The sequence below is a fragment of the Chelonia mydas genome, chromosome 18 (assembly GCF_015237465.2).
Source record: "Chelonia mydas isolate rCheMyd1 chromosome 18, rCheMyd1.pri.v2, whole genome shotgun sequence".
NCBI lineage: Eukaryota > Metazoa > Chordata > Testudines > Cheloniidae > Chelonia > Chelonia mydas.
The window spans coordinates 11,339,865-11,355,793 of record NC_051258.2 but is presented as its reverse complement, the minus strand read 5'-3'; the positions used below and the strand labels follow the sequence as shown (position 1 = coordinate 11,355,793).

At 57.0% G+C, this 15,929-nt stretch overlaps 1 protein-coding gene across 2 annotated transcripts in view; it reads left to right on the top strand.

Annotated features, from left to right (window-relative positions):
* Positions 1 to 15,929, top strand: part of DISP3 (dispatched RND transporter family member 3) — a 56,912-nt gene that overhangs the window by 19,656 nt on the left and 21,327 nt on the right. Inside the window, exons 1-3 of one of the 2 annotated variants that reach the window (XM_037881133.2) lie at positions 10,332 to 10,606; positions 11,088 to 12,036; positions 14,195 to 14,414. In XM_037881133.2, coding sequence (XP_037737061.1) covers positions 11,097 to 12,036; positions 14,195 to 14,414 — 1,160 coding nt within the window. In that variant the 5' untranslated portion in view covers positions 10,332 to 10,606; positions 11,088 to 11,096. Of the gene's footprint in view, positions 1 to 10,331; positions 10,607 to 11,087; positions 12,037 to 14,194; positions 14,415 to 15,929 lie in introns of those variants that run through there. The other variant, XM_037881132.2, reaches the window with a different exon arrangement.

The window sequence follows — 15,929 nt, the reverse complement described above, 5'->3', positions numbered from 1 at the left end:
ACAGGACTTTCCCTGCAATCGCAGCTCTGGGCTGCCATAGGCCATGCTTGGTTGAGGTTCGTTGGCACAGACATACCCCCAAAATGTCACGCTAAGTACTCTGAAAAAATCAGGTCCAAAGTGTCCCAATTTAGCCACCCCAAAATTAGTGGATACTTTTGACCTTAATCGGTGTGGGTCTCGGTTCCCCAGCAGTAAAACGAGGATAATACCACCCCTTACCTCAGAGGGGCGCTGTGAAAATGAATCCATTCATGTTTGCAAAGCACTCAGATGTTACAGTGATGAGCTCCAAGGAAAGTCTGGGAAGACAATAACAATTTTGTCTCCAGAGCAGCGTTTGAATAGCGTGCAGGAAATAAGGCCTGGGACCACACAGTGGAAAAACAAAATATCGAATTGCTGCTCATTCCGTGAGCACCATCCGTCCAATACCCTGACTGAGGGAGAGAACCCGTAGAAAAAATAGTATGTGATCATGGCATTAAAGACTGTATCAAAGCGTACACACAAAGGGGATGAATTAAGGTTACACAAGCAACCTTAATTCTGGCATTTCCTAACTTCTGAGGCTTTGACTTGGCAACCCTATTGTTCTTTCAGTGTAGGATTTTTGTGTGTAATTTCAAATAGGTCCAATCACCACTTGTAAGACAACTGGGATGGCAGTTGCATGTGTATCACAGGTGTTGCAAACTACAAATGCTCTAGCCGGCCTTTCTACCTGGCGGAGACAAGACCTTAGATCTAACTGGCCTCGTCTGTCTCTAACTGTGCTGATTTTAACCAGGATGAAAACTTTCCATGCAGCGTGCCAGGCATGCTGGAAATGAAAGTGAGGGCAAAGGTGAGACAGAGATGGTCATTGGTTTGAAAGAGAAGGCCTTAATTAGGAGTGTGAGTATGCTTCATTCTTTGCAGAAGGGCCGGGAGTTTAGTCAGCTTTCCCTCTTGCATATGGCCCATTGTGAAGTCTTGCCCCCCTCCCTTCCCAGGGTCTTCAGGTGGCAGAGGATGGCCCCTTTAAAAGAAAAAGAAGAAGAAAAATCCAGGGGAATTAATTTCCTGTGACTTCTCTCCCAGCAAACCCGTGTTCGCATCCTCGCACGGCAGTTCCGACACCAGTGTGCTGCTGGGGTGTCTTGATGTCGTTCTGATCTGTAAAGTGTCTGGGGGGCCTGTGTGCATCTTTCCAAAGTATCTGGAGCGAATGGAAAGGGAAAGGCAAAGAGCCAGAAAGACCATTGATAAACGCCGTGTCACTGATCTGCGTGATTCAGTACCAAAGGCGCCGACTCCGGGGGTGCTCAGGGGCTGAAGCACCCATGGGGAAAAAAAATGGCTGGGGCTGCTGCTCTGGTGGCCCGGGGGCTGGCTGCCAATCAGCTGGTCAGCGGCTGGCCCTGCGCCCCCATCAGCCGCTGAGTGGGGCTGCCCTGCCACTCGCTCCTCTCTGCTCCTCCCCCCCTCACTGCCATGAAGGCAGGAGGGGGCAGAAAGGAGTGAGCGGTGGGCAGGAGGCACTCGGGGGGAGGGGGCGGAGCTGGTGTGGGGCACCCACCAGCAAAACCAAAAGTTAGCACCTATGTATGGTACAAGGAGCGAATCTGGCTGGCTTGCAACATCAGGGGGAAGGATGGATGGGTGGCACCAGCACAGGGCTTCAAGACAGGAGGCCTGGGCCCTGATTCAGCAAGTTACTTAAGCATATGCCTGACTTTAAGCTTGCGAGTATCCCCATTAACGACAACAGGGGATGTCCCAGCTAGCACCCATGCCGAGCCCCACAATGCCAGGGGGGTCTCCGCATTTCCGAAAATCCGATGCTTGGTGTCTCCTGTGAGGGACACTCACAAAATGTGGCCTTCCCCTCTGTGTGTTGCGTTTCCCCCATGGGTGAAATAGGGGTGACAAGGCCCTACTCCACAGGGCATTGTGAGGCTTAATGAATTAACCAAGCCATGGTCGTGTTGGCGTGGGGAAGTGGAGACCAGAGATGACCCTGGACCTCATCAACGCAGGGTTTTGCTGGCTGTTCCGCATGGCGATGGGGCGGCTCCTCTGAGCTGGAACCTGATCAACTGATTTTGCAAGCTGGGTGAGAAGGCACAAAGCCCCCCCATAGAGACTTTATTTAGACGACGAAGAGGCCGAAAGCTGACTCCTGTAGCAACTCTGTGAAGTTTCAGGAATACAAATTCAGCTGCAGAATGGTTAGCTGGGCTCTGGAAGCTTTGCCCAGGGGGAGCCGGGAATGTGAAGTTTAATTATTTTGTCGATCGGGAGCTCGAATTTCACAGAAATTGTCTTTCCCTCCCATTTCTAGCCTTTTTCTCTGTCTCCGTTTCTTTTTGTCTCGCTGGTACACACGGTTCCCTTTTTCCTGTAAAAGGAACAACCGAGTAATTGAAATGGAACATTAGCAAGGATTTTTTTAATCTGAAAGTTGGCATTAATTAGTCAGGTCAGGTATAATTAGCTTCCTTGTCTGTCACTGCCTCTCCCTGACTTGGTGATGGCTTGCTTTGTGTCCCAGAGTTTGCCAAATGGAAATCATCCTTTGTCATGGAGGTTTTGCTGGGCCTGGGTGTGAATTAATGAAAGTGCTTGCAGATGTTTGGGGGCATGAGCTGTAGGGTCAGATTCTGCCCATTCCAGTGACTGTTAAAACTCTTCTGATTCCAGTTTGGCCCAACCTCTTCTTGTATGCTGGAAGTTGGATATGATTTCAAGAGCTATAGGAAAAATGACCCAGGGCTTGGTGCTTCCCTGCTCCGCAGCCCCTTACATGACTAATTAACCCATTAGTCAGCCTGGTAAATGGTAACAAGATGCCAGGTTGACTTGCTCCCAGGTAGAACGGTAAGGTTTGGGTTTTACAATCCGAGTGGATTCGGGTCCCAAGGGACCTGTGGGCCTGGTTCTACCTGGCCTTGCCCCTTGTGCCATCACATACGCCCATGCTGTGCGGGCGTGAGACCCCCCTGGTAGCATTTGACGTGGCCCACTCTGCTCAGGTGCAGGTGATGAGCCCTGGGGGCGAGGCAGGGGAAAATGGGGCCCAGCGCAATGGTACGGGCTTGGCTTCTCCTGTTGTGGTGCCCATTTGTCTGCAAAACTGGAGATCGAGTCCAAGCAGTAACCATGACTTCTCTCCCACCCACCCTTCAAACTGACATTAGCATTACTGTGGTGCCTAGGATCCCCAGTCATGAACCGGCACCCTCCTGTGCAGTGCCTAGCACAAACCCAGGCCACACACGTCCCCTGAGCTTGTTGTGCTGGTGCGTGAGGTGCAGGCCCAGATCCTCAGCCGGTGCCCGTTTGCATGATTGACTCCACCATCTTCAGGAGCGCTGGGCCCTTTTACACCAGCTCAGGCTCTTGATCCTTTCAGGACCATGCGCCTGTCCCAGCCCCTCCTAGGGGGCAGGCTGAGCTCCCTGATGTTGGCAGCCTTGGCAGGCATCCCAGGAGGATGAATGGAACTGAATCATGGCTGGCTCTGGTCCATAGGGCTGGATGCTGAGGAACCACAAAGGCTTTTTATTTGCTTGATTAGGGACTCGTCCCCGCCCCACCCACTCCCTGGGGCAGATCGTTTTCTGCACCATCGCTCCGAGCTCAGCTGTGCTGCTGAATCTGCGTCTTTCTCCCTCTCTCGCCATCCTCAAGTGGCCCTTAGCTGGCAGAAGGAGGAAGGCACCGCAGATGAGCACATGTCTGGGCGAGATTGGGGTGGGTGAGGTTGGCTGCACGTTAGACGCACAGTCCCCACTCAGCAGAAGCAAAGCGAGATCTCCACCCAGTGATTTCCCGGGGAGCTGGTGCAATGCGCGGGGAAGCAGCCACTGTTCAGACCAGTGCGTTAGGCACAGGGCTCGACTCTCCACTGTGTGGCGCTCTGCCCGGGCTGCTTCACTGGGTCCAAGTGGGTGCTAGACCCCTCTACTAGTGACTTGCACCGACTTGGCACTTGTGAGGGGGTTCTGCCATGATGTAGTCCCGCAGGGTGGATCTGGGAGTGGAGGGTTAGCAGAAATTGACACTGTGCATGCTCTCCAGCTGGGGGTCTGGATAAAGTCAGTGCAAGTGGCAGGGGCTGACTAGAATGGCCATCACGTTGCTCAGATCACAAGTGCAAAGAGACCCCACTCAGCAGCAGCAAATAACGCTACGCTCTGTGTCGGCCCCTCTGCCTGTGTCCCCTTGCTGGACGTGTCCCTTTCCACGCTGCCTTTTCCGGTTCCCAATTACTGCCCAGAATGGGCATCAGCGGCGGGAGTGGCGATCTGAAAGCAGGGCATGGCCTGCGCAGTGTGCCTTTGCGTGGGAGTGCAGTGAGCGGCAGCCGCAGAGGAGGACTGTGCCAGGCGGGCTGTGGGAGGCAGGGATGGAAGAGCGAGTTGTGGCAGAACAGCTCAGCAGATTAGCAGCTGCTTGAAAACCAGATTTTTTTCACCCGGGGTCATCTGGTGTGGGGCAGGGTGCGCTCGCAGGCAGATCCGGGCCTGCAAATGAGGTCGCTGTACCAGGGGAACAAAAGCATTTTCCTCCTCCGCAGATTGAATTAGCGTTTGCTTTGCGACGGCTTGTGTCTGTTTTTACAGGCAGCAGCTGTGATCCCTCGTGTCGTGGTGCCAAGCGGCAATGGCAGGACCGTTTAGTTTTCAGGGATTCCCCTGCCCGCTGTAGAAAAGGGGATGGGTGCGTGGCTACGAGGCCCCCAACTCCGATTCCTCCTGAGCTTCTTTCTGCACTCGGACATTCCTGGTGTGAAATCCACTGGAGAATCAGGATGGTGTAACCTGGGGAAGGGCACCAGAGCTCTCCACTCCCACATGCAGCCTGGAAACAAGGATCTGGGCTGTGCCATTGCAGAGGGGACTGGTCCCTGTCTGGAAAAGCTTGCAGTCTATTGAGGCCGAGCAAGCTGTGCAGAGAAGCCGTGGCTACGTGGTCAAGAGTGGAGCATGCAGCTTGGGGAGCACGGCAGATGTTTGGTGTCTGTGCATTTCTTTCATGCTTTTGGATTCGACTTATTTTTCCACGTGTCTCCTCGTTTCCCCTCCCCATCCTACAGGACAAGCTGGAGCTGAGCCTGCAGGGGGGTCCTCAAATCTTGGCTGCCTCTCCTCATTTCAGGGGGTTCAGCCACCCTTTGGGATCCAGGATTGTTCCAAAGCTGGAAGGGGGAGTGACAGCCCAGGAGAGCCCCCTGCCATTGAAGCCTAACCTAACCCTAGCCCTGGTTTGGCCTCTAATCCAAGCCCAAATATGATCAAGGTCCCAACGGCACCCATTTGTTCCATCTCTAGTGCAGCCCTCCCAAGAAGATCCCTGCTGGTGCCGGCCATGGCAGAGAGAGTCCCCCTGAGATTCCCATTTTCATTCCACGAGGGGTGGGCTGTGTCAGTGCCTCATCTCCTCCGAAGACATGGACCTAGTCTGGGCATGTTTGGCTGGTGCCTCTTCATCCTTCCTTCCAACACGTGGAAAGCTGCCGGCCAGTCTCACTTGGCTGTTCCCAGTGCTGCCTAGGTCCCAGAGCTGCCGTCCCACTCGTGCCGCCTCGGGGTGCTGTCCGCTCTTTAGGAGACGCGTGTGCGTCTCAGCAGCTGTGTAACTGCAGCCAGCAAGTGGCTCTTTGGATGGCGAGTGACGGCTCGCATGGCGCGTGATCTATGGCTGGTGAGGGAGTGCCGGGCAAGGCTGGGGGAGAAAGCCAGCCCTTTCTCTGCACAGCGTCAGCAGCCAGAGCTGGCCTTGTCCTCTGATCCCGGAATCCTGATGCAGGCAAAGTCCCCGGAGGAGGCAGCTTTGACTAGGGCTGCGAGATCAGGGCCTGCTGGCTTGACGCTGATGCTAAAGGAAAGGTAACACGGCCGTATGTGAGCACTGGGAGTCCCTAGACAACACAGCAGCCAGCAGAGGGAAGGCGAGCTTGCCCCTGCATGGTAATGAGCAGAGGAAATGCTGTTCTCTCAGAACTCTCTGCTCGTGGCTTGTCCCAGGGTTTGTCCTCTCTTGGAGCCATGCTCCCCGTCTTCTTTGGAGCAGTGCCGGGGGTTAGAGCAGCTTTCGACCCAGGCGTGACCCGATGAGGGGCTGTGTGAGAGCCAAGTCCCAGGGGTGAGGCTGGGCTGCGTCTGGCTCTGCAGCTGCACCCGTGGTGAAGTCTCCTTGGAAGGGAGTTCAGAGCAGGGAGGAGGTGCAGAGCTGAGTGAGGGGGAAACGCTCCTGATGGCTGGCCCCTCCACCTGCAGAGAGGAGCAGAAATTGTCAGACTGAACAACCCTGTTCTGTTGTCAACCAGGCCCTCCTCCAGGTCCTTCCTTTTCCCTGAGAGCAGAGGCTAGGCCCCGAAGATCCTGCCCCCGCCCCGCCTATTTCCTCCTGCCCTTTCCCCTCCCCTCCAATCCACCTCCCGGAGGCAACTCCCTTCAGATCCCACCCAGGGGCCAGACTCCGATGTCATTTACACTGGGGTGTGCCATCCTGGAGCCGAAACTCCATTGGCTTTAGTGGAGTGACTCTGGATTTACATTAATAAAGGTCCCAAACCTCTGGTAAGAGGAGGTGTCCTGAGACAGGGATACAGCATAGCTCCCCGGTTATAAGCAGCTTCCCAGCCCCACTTGGGCTAGAAGCAACAGGTAGGGTGGGGATCTTGACTTCTGATATCCTGCCTCAGGCCCGATCTGCACTACGAAGGTAGGTCGACCTAAATCGACTGGTCTCAGCTCGTGGTGCATGTGTTTCCGCCTAAACTGGTTTCCTGCTGACATAAGCCCCCTGTTACAGTGAGGCAATAACACCACCTGTCCGAATGACACTGGGGCATGGTCAGCCTCCTTCCGTCGACACGGTGCAAGAGTAGATGCTGCAGTACCGGTGTCCGCCCTAACAGTCTTCCAGCAGCTGTCTCACAATGCCCTGCATCATGGGATGGAAGAAGTGGCATTGTGCATACTTGACCCCCAGTTCCTAGCAAATCTCTGGGCGAATTGCTGGCGTCTCACAAAGCCCTGTGGAAGTGTCCCATGAGGCTTGTGCCAGCCAGCGGCATGGGGCACGCTGGAAAACCTACCCATGGTACACAGCTTTTTACATGGACACAACCGCTTGTGAGTACCCACAGCACTGATGCAAGCAGCCAAGCCTTCATGCACCCGAGCAATAGACAGTCAGTGGCTGCACACTGATGCAACGTGAGTTGACCGAACATTGTAGTGTAGACGTGGCCTCCGATTGCAGCTTACTGGGCTTTGGTCAGAAAAGAAGAAGGTGTGATTATTTTTCCTCCTGCATTGTTACCATCTCAGTTTCTCTCTGTATCCCCTCTTCCTTTCTTGTCACGCACAGGCACTCCTGTTTGGGATTACTGGCTTTCCCCGCCTCTCCTCAGAAGCTCAAATAAATGCGGAATGATTATAGCTCTTTACCTCCCTTTCTCACGAAGATTATTTTGAAAAAATTACGTACCTGCCCTTGGCTGGGTCCTGCGGAACTTCCATCCCTTGGGAGGGAAAAGGGGGCCCAGGTGGGTGTCTGGGCAGTGGGAAGGGAGGTCAGAGGAATGGGGTGGTAGGTAATTGCATGTCTTTAGCATCGTCTCCACATGGGTCATCAGCAGGATTTGGACCCAAGATCTCCAGCCCCGGTACACAAATACTGGCTGGGTGGGGCCTGGCTTGAAATTGATCATGTTGAGCAACACTAGCCTCTCTGCTCCGCGTTGTTAATCTGCTTTTGGCTTTGCCCCAGGGCCTCAATCCCATGCAGCCCCGCACGGATGTGCAGTGAAACCCAAAGGGTGCCCGTTTTTGGAATGTGCACACTGGAAATTGAATAACCCCTTCGCTGATCCTGAACCCAGACCCACTCCCTTGGTCCCGTCCAGGATCTTCCTGAATGCTCTAACGAGACACCCCTTTGCTGCCTTCCCCTGGGGATAGTACTAGCACTGCTGATTTTTAGGGTGAGGAAATGGAGCAGAGTGTGGTCAGGCAGACTCCAGACCCCCTTTTTGGCCTGAGTCCCCCTGCACCCTCAGATATGCACTAAGAGTCTGGGGAAAGGGACACTCTGTGGCTGTCCGGACATCAGCCATGTCCCCTGCTCCTGCACCCTTGGAGAGCGGAGCAGAGTGAGGGGCAAGGGTGGGAGCTGGGCCCTGCAGGCTGGTGGAGGCAGGCAGGCCGGGAGCGTACTCGTGTGAGTTGCTGCTGAGCAGACTCTTCCCTCTGCAGACGCGGCAGGTGGGCGGAACAATCCCGGCGTCTGGGGCTGACGAGATGGGATTTAATGTGTTGTGACAATTCCCAGTGTCGCTGGTGGCTTCTTTGGCTGGGCTGGAGTGGGCGGGGGGGAGAGGTTGGGGGAGACGGGAGCTCCTCACGGAGGATTCGAGCGAGCCCGGAGTGGAGTTGGGGCAGTGACTCAGGGTAGCTTCTCCCACAGTGATGTGAGCGTGGACTAGTGTACAGGGCTACTGGCCAACTGGGTAGGATCATGTGCCACAGGGGAATGGCCAGGCAGTCGCGACCTGTGTGTCCGGGGAGGTGCTGAGCATTATGGGAAGGTCCCTGTAAAACTGGACTCTGGGCCAAATTCTCCTGTAGGTTACACTGCCGTAAATCTGGGGCAACTCCTCTGAGGAGGCTTCTTTGGCTGGACGCTTGTGTGGCTGAAAGCAGCACGTGTCCCTCTGTATCTCCCGGGTGGGATGGGGGTGGGGATGCATGGCCCCAGCTCTAGAGCTTTCTCCTCCTGGAAGCAAAGACCCCCCCGCCCCTGCTGATCCCTGTGCCCTGCAGCTCTCCAGCTCCTTCCCCAGGACATGCCCCACAGCTTGCGGACGCAGCAGCAGGGAACGGGATGCAGGCTGCACAGGGGATGAGGGGCCTGTTCTGGGCGCCCGGGGCCTCGTCGGTACCTGCTGCCCCAACTGAACGGATGTGCAGAGCCCCCATTGCAGCCGCTGCTGGGCGGGAGCTGCGGGACTCAGAGCGATGCTCCGCGCCATCCTCTCCTCTCCTCCTTTCTCCTCCTCTTGACTTTGTGCCTCTCCTCCCCTTGCACTGGGCCGTGGCAGCAGCTGGGGGCCCTCTTAGCCCTGTCATCCAAACCATGGGGCGTGCACTGAGCCCTCCCCTGCCATGCCACGCAGCTGCTGTGGCTGGAATCCCTTTGCACAGACTGCCCCGGTGAGCAGAACTAGAGAAACCCTTGGCATTGCCCAGTGGAGAGCTGCTGTCGTGTATGGCCTGGGTGCAGGCTCAGTCCCGCACAGCGAGATCTTCACAGCCCCGGGGACTGACCGTTCTCGAAAGCGGCTGCTGACTGAGTGCCGTGTTTGGTGGGTGCTCCAGAGGGGCCAAGCACCCGCCGCTGCCAGAAGCTTCGGCTGGAGATGCAGGTGCTGAGTAGGTTTGCGAGTTTGGGGCCTTAATTTGTACTTTAAAAATAGGAGCTTAAATCCTGTAGGAGCTGGCAAGGCCAACCCAGGAGCCCCACTACGCCCCCGCCACCTGCAGCCCGGATCCCCGCTGCACTCCCGCAGCCTGCGAGCCCCGCTGCGCCCCCAGCGCTCCTATCTGCTCTGACCACAGCTAGCTCTCCTCTGGCCTCCCAGCTGCTACGCTTGTATGTTTCTGGGCATGGCTCCAGCAGTACGAGGGCACCAGGGAGGGGGAGCTGGGGGGGCTTCCATTAGTCCCCCGGGTGTTTGGAGCCCCATTAAAGCAGAAGCCTGATGCTGTTTCTCCCCTGGGGGTAGATTGCTTGTGGCTCTGGACCGGGACTTTGCAGGGAGGGGGAGGAGTCCAGCCTTTGCTGCCGAAAGGAAGGGCGAGGAAATAGCTAGACTGCAGGGTCTCAAGTTGGGCTTCTCTACCAGGTGTCCAGGATTCCCTGGCTGGCTGGAGAGGGGGGGTCCCAACACACTTCTCTTTAACCCGGGATCCAGGATGGGCGAGGCCAAGGACCACCATGCTAATAGCTTCCTTATGGAAAGAAGCCCCCCTGCTCGAGCTTTGCCCTGAGGTGTCCGTCCATCTCCAGGGTGTGTTCTCCTTGTCTTCCCCGCCGCCCCCACCATGAGCAGGCCCCACCCTCCCCAGAGAGCCCTAGCCGTGGGGATTGCTTGTAGCTTCCAGTTGTTCCATAGCAAGGGATGCAAATTCATGCAGTAAACCCTGGCGACGGACTCCCATGGCTAGGAGTTGGGGGGCCCTGAAGCTGGGCAGTTCTAGGCTGAAGTGTTGATGTAACTGCTGGTAAACAAACCCAATGCTTTTGTCCTCGGAGACCATGGTGTTGCAATTGTCTCCTGGAAATTAGAAGCAATTTTTTGTGTGTTGCCCAGGAGATTCCTGCCTGGCTGCCTGTTCCCCGTGCTGGCAAGGTCTGGGGACTGATACCAAGGACCAGGATGAATTGTGCATGTGTGCGCTGTCAGGAAAGATACATAACCCGGCTATAAATATCTGGGTTCTCAGCCTTAGTGCGAGGAGTCCTTGGGAGTGTTCATCTGACGGCATAAACTATTCCCGGGCACGAAGTGGAGCTGGCTAACTGAAATGGCCCAGCTGCTGCAGTGCAGGTGAAGGCTGCATGCCCAGAGGATTCCCCCTGGTCTGCGTCCGAGGCCGTTGGAGTCAGGCAGGGCCCCTCTGACAAAGCCCCGGAAGTTGGGACAGTGATGCAGGCTGCTTTCGATCCGTGTCTGAAGTGCCTGGTGTGGATGGAGCTGGGCAGGGTCCCAGCGTTTGGTTGCTATGGGAGCTTAGCAAGGAGGCAGGGTTGGCACGGCGGTAGCCACGGAGCAGCAAGGTCTAGGCTGGGGCATCAAAATAGAGAGGCTCTCTGCTGCCTGACTGAGCTGGGAGCATGGGACTCCATCCCTCCCCCACCGCGGCATGCCTAGGTCATTGCTGTGACGCTAACTCTGTGCTGTCTGGGACAATTCCTCTGCCACCCCCAACCCCTCTGCAGTGCCGTGGGCCCAGCCGCAGCTCCCTGCCGCTCTCTCTCCACCCTGCGGGTGCCCCGCTCACTCCTATCTCTCTCCCCCTTCGCTGCAGGCGCTGGACATGGACACTGAGGATGACCCCTTGTTGCAAGATGCTTGGCTCGAGGAGGAGGAGGAGGAGGTTGCCTTTGGCCACCGGAAGAGGAGCGAGGGTCCCCAGCTGTGTGGCAAATGCCAGTGGAATCCCAGGCCACTGCCGACAATGCTGCCGGCGTCCGGCTTTTGGAGCGTGCTTGGCTGGGTCTTCACCAACCCATGCTGCGCCAGTGTTATCCTCTTCCTGGGCTGTGCCATCCCCACTGCGCTGGCTGTCGTCATGTTCCTCCACTACCCTACCCTGGATATCGACATCTCCTACAACGCCTTCGAGATCAGGAACCACGAGTCCTCGCAGCGCTTCGATGCGCTCACCCTGGCCCTCAAGTCCCAGTTCGGCTCGTGGGGCCGGAACCGCCGGGACCTGGCTGATTTCACCTCGGAGACCCTGCAGAGGCTCATCTTCGAGCAGCTGCAGCAGCTCCACCCCAACGCCTCTCGGCTGGGCGGTGGGGCCAGGCCAAAGCGCAGCGCGGTGCTTCCTGTGGGCGGAGGGAGGACCAGCCCTGCTGGGCCCGAGGCCCGGCAGAGCCCGGTGAACCAAACCTCCCGCCTCGCCCGGGGTGCTCCGCACTGGGACTACTCCAGCGCCTACGTCAGTGCCAACACCCAGACGCACGCCCACTGGCGCATCGAACTCATTTTCCTGGCCCGAGGGGACGCCGAGAACAACATCTTCACCTCCGAGCGCCTGCTCACCATCCACGAGATAGAGCGGAAGATTATGGACCACCCCCGCTTCCGGGAGTTCTGCTGGAAGCCCCACGAGGTCCTGAAGGATCTTCCTCTGGGCTCCTATTCATACTGCTCCCCTCCCAGCTCCCTCATGACATACTTCTTCCCCACTGAACGGGGAGGCAAGATCTACTACGACGGCATGGGGCAAGACCTGGCCGACATCCAAGGTGAGCCCAGGGAGTTGGGTGGACTTGAACTGAGGCGTGTCCCGGGTCTGGGACTCCTTGTATGGTTGGTCAGCACCTATGTTGTGGGCCCGGCTAGATTAGATAGAGTAGTGCTGATCTCCATCCGCCCTGGGGGAGGCTTGGCCTGACTGTGGAATGGGGAGCTCAGGATTTTAGGGCATGGGGCTCACCTTTTGCTTTTCCAGCCAGTCTCTGTGGTTATGCCCTTGGAGTTTTCCCACCCTGGCCTTGTGGGTTTGTCAGTGCATCAGTGAATCCGACTCTGAATTTGGCCTCTCGTCCCTGTTTCAAGACTTAGTACCAGTCGTCATGCCACTGAGATGGGGACCTGGCAGAAGCCCTGCACTGCTGGGCAAGGACCCTGGGTCTGAGTCCTTTCAGCCTGCCCCTCTGCTGCCCTGCCCCTCGTATTGTCACGAACGCAAGTGCAAAGTGGGTGCCCTTCTGCTTTAATTGCACTGGTGTCAATGAGAGTGCGAGGTGCAGAGCGATGGGGAATCAGGCCCTTTCTCCCCTCCATCATCTGCCCGATCCCCAAGTCAGACAGTGAGCCCTGGACCCGCTGCTGGTGATTAACATAGCACCTAGGAATCCCAGTCAGAGATCAGGTCCCTCAGTGCTAGGCCCTGTACAGTCTTTTTGCCTTGGAGAGGCTCCTGTCTATGACTACGTCTACACTTGGAGCTGGGGGCGGGGCTGATTCCCAGCTCATGTAGATGTGCTCGCACTGGCTCTTATCAGGCTAGCCTGTTACAAATACTAGTGTAGCTGCAGGAGCCCGGGGAGCAAGGGCTATCTGCCCCGAGTACCAAACCGCCTGGACCCTCTAGGTATGTACTTGGGCCAGCTAGCCCATGCCTGCTACCTGTGTGACCGCAGCCCCACTGCCTACCCCAGCTGGGATCGCCCCCCTAGCTCCGAGTGTAGATCTCGCCTATCTGGGACGATACAGACCTGCTGCTGCTGTGGGGTGAAATGCTCCCGGTGAGTCGCCACCAGGAGGCGGGTGCTGGGGGCGAGGGAGACTCTGCTCAGCAGATCTGCAGTGCTAATGCCACCCCTCCTGCAGGGGCAGGTTTCAGGGGAGCTGGAGGTGAATCATGGATAGTCTGTGGGAGGGATGTGGTTGTGGGAAGCAGCTTCCATCTGTCTCCCAGGCATATGCTGCCGGTTGAAAGCCAGCCAGAGCGGCGTACGGGCAGCAGGCAAGTGATTTGCTCCATCTGCTCCATTGCAAGCAGCAGCTCTGCTACCCGGTACCTGCTCCAAAATAGGCCCTGGGTCCTTGCTGCTGGAGCCCGCCTTGTGGACTCCTTGCAGCCTGGAATTCACAGATTTGTGACTCAGAGCCACCCGGCTCGGTTCGTTGCAGTGCCCTGGAAGAAACGTGCACTGATGCTCCATTCTGTAGGACCGTGTTTTCAGCATGCACGGGAATCCCAGCTCCTCACCTGAGTTGGGTGGAGCAGGAGCCTCACGCTTTACAGTACTGGCCACGGCAACCCTCCGATCAGCGCTGGCCTTTGGCCTGCGTGATATATGATGCTGCGTAGGGTCCCACTCTTGCTAGTGCAGCCCACCCTATAGGATGCCACTCCCAGCTTCCCTATCCTGATCCCGTGGGGCTGCAGAGTATTGCCGTGGGGCAGCAGCAGAAGCAGGATTCCCTAATGCCCCGCCCCCCCCATCTCCCATTGGGAATGTTTGGCTCCATCGTCTCCTTGTGGGCTTCTCAGATGGGGGTCGCTGCCCTCAGGAGCCTCTCCTATGATCATCTTTCTGGGTAACAGGGCCGGGGGTTTCTGAGCTCCAGGCCGCCTGTTCAGAGCAGCTGTGGTTGATAGCGGTGTGGCTGCCCTGTAGCGCCGAGCACAGGTGACATGGGGAGCAAAGCAACTGCGTGGAGACAGGACGGCTGTCACAGCCGTGAGCCTTCTTGTCAGCCTATCCCCTTCTCAGGCCGGGTGAGCAGAGGCTGGAGATGGATGGGATGGGAGAGATCCCCCCTGAGCTGGCTGCTCTCTCATGAGAGAGAGGGCGAGAGCATGCGGGGCTCTGCAGCGTCAGGCTGGCCCCATGTGCCACGCCCGGCTGGCAGAGCTTGACCTAAAGGGTTCTGTGCTGGTCTCTCCCGCAGGGTCCCTGGAGTTGGCCATGACCCATCCGGAGTTCTACTGGTACGTGGATGAGGGGCTTTCGGCAGAGAACATGAAGAGCTCCCTCCTCCGCAGTGAGATCCTTTTCGGGGCTCCCCTGCCCAATTATTACTCGGTGGAGGATAGGTGGGACGAGCAGCGCAGCAAGTTCCAGAGCTTCGTGGTCACCTACGTGGCCATGCTGGCCAAGCAGTCCACCAGGTGAGGCGGGAGGACCGTGTACGGACTGGGTGACTTAGTATCCAGCCGGCAGGGAAGGGAGGGGACTGGAGAGGAGGTGGGAGATTGTCTGTCCCTTACATTAGAGGAGCCGCTGGCGTGTCAGGTGCACGAGGGGTTAATCCAGCTACCTTCAGCTGTTACTCTTTGCGCTGATGCTGGGGGGCGAGGCTCTGAGGTTAATGCAGGAGGTGCCAGGCAGCCACGCTCCCACGAACCCTGCCCGGGTAAGTCCGATTAGGAGGCTCTTCTCAGCGTTGGAAAGAGGAGTGCAGGATTTGGCAGAGTGGATCGGACCACTGGCCAGCCTGGGTAGTCTCCTCCCTTGGGCAGTGGCCAGCACAAGGAAGGAAAGAAAGCAGGTCTCCAGAACACCCTTGCCACGGGTGCTGGAGCACGTGGCAATGAATGGTCACACAGTTCCTGTTTGCTTTAATACTGCATGGCCCCAGCAACGTGCATGAGACAGTGCAAGGACCTAATGCCTCAGGCCAGTGCTAGTTGGCATGGGGTTCGGCTTGTGAGCCCAGGGCAGCCGTTCCTGCGAAGAGCCATGCAGAATTACTCCCCCACACAAAGGGTGTCCCAGTCCAGAGGGCCAGATTCTGCTCTCATCTGCCAGGGGCTCAATCAGGAGTAGCTGCAATGGATGGCGTGGTATACCAGTATAAAGGTGCCTCACATCAGTACACCTTAGTCCCCGTCCCATACTGGAGTTGCTCTAACAGGATAAGCATCTTTATACGGCTATAACTGCATCCACACTAGGGCGCTTGTACGGTTTTAACTCTACCAGTACAGTTACCATGGGACAACTTGTGGGGGTAGGGGGGCAAGGCCTGAGTCTGGGGGGTTCCTGGGGGTATGCACAGATGCGGCTGTCGGCAGAACCTGGCGCTAGGTGAGGCTGTCCTTGCAGGGCCCAGGTCAGTTAGGTGGAGGTGTATACCGATACATCGGGCTAATCTTGGTGTCACTTGCATCCATCCTGCACCAGTCTAATTCCACTGGCTTCAGCAGAGTTGCCTCTGTTCACACCGGGTCTGAATTTGGCCCTTGATGATGTACTGGCCTGTAAAAGGGGCACATGAGTCTAATTAAAGGGCCTGACTCTCCTCTTGCTCCTCGTGTCAGGCTGGAGGAACACCACTAAGCCTAACAGAGCCAGTGAGTGTTACCCGGAGCAGGAGTTGCCCCTGTAAACATGAGCTTGTCTCCCTGGGGTTTTGTGCTGCTGGGAACCAGCTGGTCAGATTTGGGCTTTGTTCTGTGCCTGCTCCAGCACTTGCAGGGGGAACCTCACTACAGCTTGAGGAGGGGATGCGTCTGTTCAGTACAGGGGAGTGGTCGCGGGGACCCAGATGGTCAGGCAGCGGCTTGGAAGAGTGCTTTCAGCCATCTTCGGCCATCTGCTGCTCTGGATCTCAGTACCCCTGACCTGCAGGGACTCTGATCTTCATCAGCCAAGTGAAATACAGCCAGTGTGGGTCAACCCTG